Here is an 8,966-nt window from a genome sequence, read left to right as displayed (position 1 = left end):
TATATATATATATATTTATTTATCTTGGGATTGGGTTAATGTGTATGAATAAATTGAACATCATATTTAAAATACAGATTAAACATTGTTTCACCCAAATACATATACTTCTTTGTTATTATTTCAATGTATCCAAACTTTAAGGTGTTAAAGTAGCTATAAGTTGATTGTATTTTATGTAATTGTTGCCTTCATTGCATTTTCTCTCTTTGTGTAGTGTGCTTGGGAAATGTGGAAAATATAACCAAAATCCTCACACATAATTCTACCACACTATCGGCTGGCATGTTGGTATATGGAGTCTTGGGTACATGCCTTAACATGACTGATTATAAAATGAAGAAGTCGGTAAACGCCATTTGGTTTCTCAACTTGGCTTCTTCATCTTTTTTCCAGTCCTAAACATTAGTTCGTACTTTGGAGAACAGCACTTCAACAACTTCATTTGCAGGGTTCTTTATTTTTGTTGTGACGCAGCTGCAACAAATATGTTTGCAAGCATTTTTTTCCCAAGCGTTATCAGTCTGGACCGATGCCTGCGCACATGGGCTAAAAATAAAATAACTCTAGCCAAAACCATAATAATTTGCATGATTGTGTGGATTTCATCCACTGGGTGCAGCCTTCTTTTTGCCTTAATAACCATGAACCATAAACAGGTTACCATGAACATAAAATTAAATCACTACAACATCTGGTCATATTTGTGTTTATGGTGGGCTTCCTTCTCCCCTTCCTAATAATTGCATCTTCATATAGCTATTGCAGTACGAGTCAAACAACCTAAAAGAAAAAAGCAGTTCAGGGCTTTTCGGGTCATCGCTGTTGTCCTGACCTTTTTTTGTATGCTGGCTTCCTTATTATGTTTGTTGCATTTATATGGTAATTGCAGCTGAGAATAAGTGGTTTGAAAGTTTTTGGGGAGTATTATCAAGTACACACTGTAACTGATTTTTGTAATTTGAACAGTATTATACTGTAATATGTACAGTAAGATACTGTAAAATGTGTATACAGTATTTTACTGTAAACCACAAATGATTATGGGAAAATATACGGTCACTACTGTATTTCCTCACTACTGTAAATCAATTTACAGTAGTGCACTTGCCCGCGAAAAACTGACCAACGGCAAGGGAGTTCTTTTTTGATAGTTGAACAAAGAGAAGCATAGTAAGTTATCTTCTCTACTCTGCCTCTTTATCGCAAGTAATTACATATTTTGTATTTTATTTTAAAGTTTGTGGTCGTCCAGACGCTACAAAACTAATTTTCATTTCTTCTTGCTTGTAATGTCTGATAATGCAGCGTTTGTGAGTGGACCTCTGCTTTGTGTACAGCGTTACTGGGGAAACTTCGATCTCTATCACTCCAACAGAGAATGAGTTTGCATATATATGCTGCCACAAATAGAATGAAAGTCTGTGGGAAACACTGTAATGTTATTTATGCAATTTGTAAGTGCAAATTATAATTAATTATACTTGTCTCTTTAAAAATAAAAAATTAAGCCACTTAGCCAATGTAACTTTTAGCATAGCCTATTTTATTTGAAGTGTATCCCGTGTATTCTGATACATGCATTAATGTTTCTGGGCTAAGCCCCGGATATCCACTCACTGTAGAACTGCCCCTGGAATCAAACCCATTATTTCAACACTTTGCTCTACTGATTGAGAATGCATTGTAAAAAATTGAGCTTTAATAATTTGAGTATGATGGATTATCAACTAATTATGTACCTTCCGGTAAAAATCATGGTTTACAGTGCAGTACCATAATTGGATTGTTTTTTACAGGTAACATTTTTTTTTAACTAAATGAAAATAAACTCTACAGTACTGATACTGTAAATGAAAATACGGTAATAATACTGTAAATAAAATACAGTAAAGCCATTATTGTACTGTAAATGCAATTACAGTACTGATATTGTAAATGAAAATACGGTAATAATACTGTACATAAAATACAGTAAAGACATTATTGTACTGTAAATGCAATTACAGTACTGATATTGTAAATGAAAATACGGTAATAATACTGTACATAAAATACAGTAAAGACATTATTGTACTGTAAATGCAATTACAGTACTAATACTGTAAACATTTTTACAGTCAATTACTGGCATCCAGCTGCCAGTAAGTTACTGTAAAATTTACAGCAACCTATTTACAGTGCAGCAATAGCTGAATGCCTGATTATGTTGAACAGCTGTCTGAACCCCATTCTCTGTGCTCATGTGTCAGAAACCTTGAATGGGTTGTTTTGGTGTTAAAGTGTGGCTTGGGTCAGACTGTTACACAGGTATGGGTAGATGGGTAAAGCACTCTGAATGCTTTACGTCACATAACCATTGTATGAAAACATACAATTCTTGTGACTTTCAGTTTAATCACTGAAACATAATACAATTATGCACTTTACATTTTGCAGACACTTTTGTCCAAAACAACTTACAATGCTTCTTTATTAGTTAATGCATTTGAATTCAATCCTAGTATGCTTTACTGTTTGAGTTACAGGAACATTCCACTGTGGCAGGAAAGACTCTGTTGTAGGTACATGCCCACTGTGGTACCAGATACAGGTTCAATCATTTCATCAAGAGTGATGATGATGCCACATTTTTGCCCCTTTTCAGTAAAAACAACAAATCAGCCTATAGGGATGTAGTACCAGGCTTTGCTGTCTGGTTTAAAAACAATAATCTGTCAACAGGACCGAGAAGACAGAGCAAGACTTGGCTTGTCTCAGTACATCAACAGCTCAAAAAATGGGTAAGAACTGAATGTATATTATTCATTTCACAGGTTTTTTAAACATATCTCATAACATAGTAAAACTGTTTAAGATACAATCAGTGCACACAGATCTTTGGACTTCTTTCTAAAATACTTACCCTTACGAAAAATAAGTTTATTCAAGTGTGCTATTAGTATACTTCTTTTAAACTAAAAATAGGAAAGTATACTTTTAGTCTACTTTTTATGTACTTCTCAGAAATGGGCTTTATGTACTTCTCAGAAATATACTTAAAATGACATTTAAGTATACTTGACTTATACTTAGAAAAAGTCTAAATATATTTTAGCTATAATTGTGCTCCTAGAATCCGTGTTTTCATTGTTATACTGTAGGGGGCGCTAGTACACATCTTCTGTACAGAATTTCCAAAAAACACAAGTGAAGAAGAAAAATATACTTGAACTTTACTTAAGTATACTTACTAAAATAAACTTGAAGTATACTACTTTTTGGTAAGGGTACTTGAAAGGCTAAGAATTTGTGTAGGAATTCAAGGTCCCGCATTGGATGGGTTTAAATCCTATCTCTGCGACAGTACATTTTCGGTGGAGGTTGGAAATTTTTCTTCCTCTTTTGCTCCTTTAATTTGTGGTGTGCCTCAGGGATCAATTTTGTGCCCGCTTCTGTTTTTACTTTATCTGCTCCCTTTAGGTCTTATTTTTCAGAAGCATAACATACCTTAACATTTTTAAGGTGATGTTACTCAGATCTATCTCCCTTTGAAACATAATGATTAGATAGTTTAGATTAGGTTAGATCTTGGCTGGCTGCCAATTTTTTTAACACTGAATGATTCTAAAACTGAAATTGTAGTTTTTGGTCCACTGGCCTCTATTACTCAGATTAATAACCAATTGGGCTTTTTATCTGTGAATTCTCATGGACATGTAAAAATTTTAGGAGTGATTCTCGACAATGGCCTTAAATTTGATAAACAAATTAATACAGTTGTAAAGAAGTTTTTATCATCTCAGTTCTATTGCAAAGTTGAAAGTGTTTTTGTCGGTAAAGGACATTGAGACTGTGATCCATGCTTTTATTACCTCCAGGTTTGACTATTGTAACTCACTGTACCTCGGTGTGTCTAAGTCTTCCTTATCCCGTCTGCAATTGGTACAAAATGCTGCTGCCAGGTTCCTTACTGGGACTAGAAAGAGGGAACATATTTTGCCTGTTCTGGCTTCACTTCATTGGTTGCCAGTTGAATATCGCATTAAATTTAAGGTTTTATTGTTTGTCTACAAGGGATTAAATGATCAGGCTCCTGAATAAATTACAGTTCTTCTTCTCCATCGGAATTGCCCTAAACCCTTAAGGTCTTCTAATAGTTTGATGTTGTCTGTGCCTCGGTCTCGTCTAAGGTTAAAAGGAAATTGTGCCTTTTCAATTGCTGCCCCTCGATTGTGGAATGAGTTAGGTTGTCTCCTGATGTTGGAAGTTTTAAATCTTCATTGAAGACGTATATCTCTTCTCTCTGGCTTTTCAATCATTGTAATTCTCTTTAATATGTATGTTTATGTAACTGCTTAACTGTTTTGTGTAACAATTTTCAGATTGTACAGCACTTTGGTCAGCAGCTTCTGTTTTAAATGTGCTCTAGAAATAAAATTGCCTTGCCTTGCCTAAAATCTGTTTGCATTCTGAATTGTGATTGGTATTCTTTATTGCACCTAACCACGTTTACACTGCATACACATTTAAAAAGTCTTGATTTGGTACAGCTAATAAGTGATTTTTTTAAATATTCAGCAATTTCTGTGGACCTAACAGTGCATCATTACATTACATTTCATATTTCACTCATAAAAACACATTTCACAAATTTTTATCATAAAAAAATCAAGTTATAAAATCAAATGTGACCCTGGACCACAAAACCACTCATAAGTAGCATGGGTATATTTGTAGCAATAGCCAAACATACATTGTATGTGTCAAAAATATCGATTTTTCTTTTATGCCAAAAATCATTAGGATATTAAGTAAAGATCATGTTCCATGAAGATATTTTGTAAATTTGCTACTGTAAATATATACAAAATGTATTATCATTAGTAATATGCATTGCTAAGGACTTAATTTCGACAACTTTAAAGGTGATTTTCTCAATATTTAGATTTTTTTGCACCCTCAGATTCCAGATTTTCAAATAGTTGTATCTCGGCCAAATATTGTCCTATCATAACAAGCTTGCTGTTTCAGCTTTCAGATGATGTATAAATCATAATTAAAAAAAAAAAATGTACCCTTATGACTGGTTTTGTGGTCCAGGGTCACAAATCTGTTTGTTCAAACACTGGTCAATATCTGGTATTGCCACAGTAATTGCCACAGTAATGGCCAAAACAGACCCAAAATCAGCCTTCATTGTGTTTTCTCTCTCTTTTTTCTCTGTGCAGAAGGCACCCGTTTTGGAGCTGAAAACATGACCGGAGACTCAACACATAATACCACAATGCAGCATGAGGGCTTTATGAGCTTTAATGTCTTTCTTTCATGCATTTTCATTGCCACCTTTGTAGTGGGTCTCGTTGGAAATGGGCTTGTCATATTTCTGACTGGCTGCAGAATGAAGACGACTGTCAACTCTATTTGGTTTCTCAACTTGGCGATTGCAGACTTCATCTTCATGTTGTCTTCAATCATAGATCTTCTCTCATTTTTGGGCCAGTGGGACCTTTACTTCATGAGTTACATTCTCCAGATCATGTTAACACTAAATCTGTTTGCTAGTATTTTGTTTCTTGTAGTTATCAGTCTGGACCGATGCCTGTGCACATGGATGGTTGTTTGGGCTAAAAATAAACGGACTTTACTTAAAGCCAAGATCATCTGCATAATTGTGTGGGTTTCATCCATAGGCTGCAGCATTCCTTTCTTTAATGTTCATATGTTTACTCGTGCATCTCTGATCACATGTGAATTTACAGTGGGCTTCCTCATCCCCTTTCTGATCATTGCAGCTTCATACATAGCTATTGGAGTACGAATCAAACGCCTCAAAAGGGGAAAGCAGCTCAGGTCATTCCGGGTTATTATAACCATAATCCTGGCTTTTTTCTTATGTTGGTTTCCATACCATGCTTGCAATTTGTGTACAATAACTGCAGTAAAAAGTGATCAAACAGTACTTGTGATAGCAAGGACTGTCAGTATCTGCCTGGTTCATCTCAACAGCTGTCTGAACCCCATTCTCTATGTGTTCATGTGTGATGAGTATAAGAAGAAGCTTAAACAGTCTCTGCTGCTGGTGCTGGAGACAGCTTTTGCTGAGGATCATCTGGACTTTAAGGCAGATGCAAAAGAACGATCAGGACAAGAAAACCAAACTTGAATTGTTAGTTATGTAGTCTCTAAATGATTGTGACTGGCATCACTATATGTTTATCACCATTACAACAACCTGGATCTAATCCAGTATGTTTATAGTCCTGAGCGACTTGTCAAAAAATAGTTTGTAAAAAACGTTTGAGGCATGACTGTGTATAATTTGTGTTGTAAAACCAAATAGAAAAAGTCTCTTCAAATATATGAAAATGGGAACATTATATGTTTATGAAAAATTGTCATGACTCTAAATATGCGAAATCTCAGTTTGTTATGCTGATTTCAGTTTGAACTTTATTCTGAATAAAACCAGTGTATCAAAAAAAATGTTACCTGCATTTGATGGTTATTTCCTTAAGGATATTAGCCTACTCTCACAGTAGCAAATTCTTATTGAAGGATTTAATTTCCCTAAAAACATCAAATAACAAATAATAAATAAAATACAATTTCTGGTACGTAGGCTTATTCAAATTTTGCAAAATTATAAAGATAATGGTTAACGATTAAAGCTGATGATATAGCCTATGGGACAAAAAAAGCAATGACCACGGTTTTGCGTTAAACAAAAGAGCGCGAGTCGACGGTGATACAAAAGGCATGAAATTAATGCCATAAGTTTTTAAAACTGTAACTCTAAAGGTGCGATGACATTTACCATTGCATTTTCGTGGGCTAAAGTCCACGCAATAGAACATTTCGCATAAAGACAAAAGATTTTCGCACACAGATTTCATATCTGGTTCAGTTGGTCGTGCAAATTCGTTGCTTGGTTTAAAAATGCCTTGTGAGCTGCTTCACACATTTGACACTCGTTTAGAATAAACATGACATTATCGTCTGTAGATGGATGTTATCATACCCCTTATTAAATTGCACCTCTTTTTTTTGTTTGTTTTTTACTAATCTTTATTCTAAATAAAAATGTCATAAAGCTTGAATGGGATTCGTTGGTGTTAAAGTGTGGCTTGGAAATGCATCTAAAGCATTTAATAGATACACACTGCATTTACCCATAAATGTTTCTCATTGGTTGTACAGTTCCACAGTGTGTTATATCAGAGCCAGATGGTTACACATGCAAAGTTAGATGCTAGACAAACATTGAGTGTAGCACATTGGAAATGGCTGAGAACTATCATTAAGAATTAATTGATGCAGTTTTATTCAATAAACACATCAAATTCATTTTCAGTACTGTAGATTTATTTGAAGTTCTTGTGAGCTTGCATTTAGAGAAAAATAAAGACATTACAAAATCATTTAGTTCAGCTCTCAATTCAAAATATTGGGTTATTTCACTCTCCTTGAAGGCTTCATGCCTGGACATCTTTGTTTCATTCCCTAAGCAGATTTTCTTCAGATGCACTAGTAGTGATGTATGTGAACTAACGTTCATACATTTCCTTAAGGATTTTTATGCTCTCGCTGTATCTCAGCTGGTTCTTACTGGAGGCTTCCTTCCACCTTTAACATACATGAAAAAAATTATAAATATCATATACATGATGTAATTTGTACATCCCTCTGTAATTATAGTAGAAATGATAGAATGATGAAAAATTATACTTCTGTCTAATTTTCTTCCAGCGTTTGATGTGACTGAAGATAAGAGGTGAGGTGCCTGCTGCAGCATCTACAGACTGAAAAAAAAAAAAGATCTTACAGAACCGAATTAGATACGACCACACGAAGCATTCAATTTAGCTACATTAATATTACAAACTTAAAGGATGACAAGACCAACCAATTCGGTATGCAAACAGGTTTACTTATCACATTCCTAACAACGATTGGTTAAGAGTTAAGCAGAGGTGTTTGACGGAAACTTTATCTTCTGTCACTTAGCAGTTTGCTTAAATGCAGATCTTTAAAGAAAGATTAGTGCTTCCTGTAGACTGTGTGTGGCACAACAGTTGCCATAGCTCACCTGGCTCTCTGTAGGTTTCTCTACAGGTGGAATTCTGAGATTGACAGGTTCACCTGCTGCACCTACTGGACAGGAAACAGGTGGAGGAAGCCTGTACACGTTCTGTCCTTTGCCGTTCAGCATATCAGTCATCTGAAAGATTAAGAATTGAAGAGCAATTTTCCCCCATTTTAATGCTTGTTTTTGGCACAAATTACTCATTATATAATTTTTTTAAACAAGTAAAGCAAGAACAATTCTCAGTGGTGCAAGGAGCCTTCGAGGCAAATTTAGAGGGAAGAGGTGCATTTTATTTCTCCACTGGGTAATTGAATTCAGATGGGAAATTGAAGCCGGATGTAGCAGCATTATTAAGCTGTTGAGAGCTTTACTATTAAAAGGTTACTTGTCAGTTATGTAATATATTATGCTACAGTGGGCCAAGACATGAGTTTTTATTCTTCTTATGATTCAAGGTCAAACTACGACTAGAGAAAAATGAAGTGAGCCAACCGAACCTTAAATGAGCGTGCCAAGTTGAATAAAACTTAAGCTGCCTAACGTGATTTACAAAGATAATGATTTTGGGGGAAAATGTGCTTTTACAGCAATTCACTTGCAAAGAAAGACAATAGCAGTGCTATTTTAGTATCACTGAGATACTATCATAGTTTTGATCAAAATTTTTAATTTTAACTTTCAGTTTAATTGTAGTTTTCATAATTTTGCTGTGTTTTTGTCATTTTGGTAATTTTTTGTCTATATATGTTTTTGTTTTTTTATTAATTTTAATTTCAGTTTTAGATTTAGTTATTTAGTATATCAAGTTAATTAAATTAAAATGAGAAATTTAGCCTTGGTGACTACCTGAAATATTTGATTTAAGTTAATGTTTATATATATATATATATATATACAG

At 34.4% G+C, this 8,966-nt stretch overlaps 2 protein-coding genes across 3 annotated transcripts in view; one reads left to right on the top strand and one right to left on the bottom strand.

Moving 5' to 3' along the window:
• Positions 1–2,751: 2,751 nt before the first annotated feature.
• LOC107701551 (C3a anaphylatoxin chemotactic receptor-like) lies at positions 2,752–6,145 on the top strand. The gene is made up of 2 exons (XM_016503590.1): positions 2,752–2,783; positions 5,211–6,145. The coding sequence occupies exons 1-2, from the start codon at positions 2,780–2,782 to the stop codon at positions 6,143–6,145; spliced, it is 939 nt and encodes a 312-aa protein (XP_016359076.1). The 5' UTR covers positions 2,752–2,779.
• A 1,177-nt stretch (positions 6,146–7,322) lies between these two features.
• Positions 7,323–8,966, bottom strand: part of LOC107701558 (protein lin-37 homolog) — a 6,794-nt gene continuing 5,150 nt past the window's right edge. For both annotated transcript variants that reach the window (XM_016503597.1, XM_016503596.1), the window contains exons 8-10: positions 8,069–8,200; positions 7,708–7,781; positions 7,323–7,605 (exon numbers count right to left, since the gene is read on the bottom strand). In XM_016503597.1, the coding sequence (XP_016359083.1) occupies positions 7,527–7,605; positions 7,708–7,781; positions 8,069–8,200 (285 nt within the window). In that variant the 3' untranslated portion in view covers positions 7,323–7,526. The remainder of the gene's footprint in view (positions 7,606–7,707; positions 7,782–8,068; positions 8,201–8,966) is intronic.

This window comes from Sinocyclocheilus anshuiensis, unplaced genomic scaffold (assembly GCF_001515605.1).
Source record: "Sinocyclocheilus anshuiensis isolate Anshui unplaced genomic scaffold, SAMN03320099.WGS_v1.1 scaffold2874, whole genome shotgun sequence".
Taxonomy (NCBI): domain Eukaryota; kingdom Metazoa; phylum Chordata; class Actinopteri; order Cypriniformes; family Cyprinidae; genus Sinocyclocheilus; species Sinocyclocheilus anshuiensis.
This window is presented reverse-complemented; position numbering and strand designations above follow the sequence as displayed.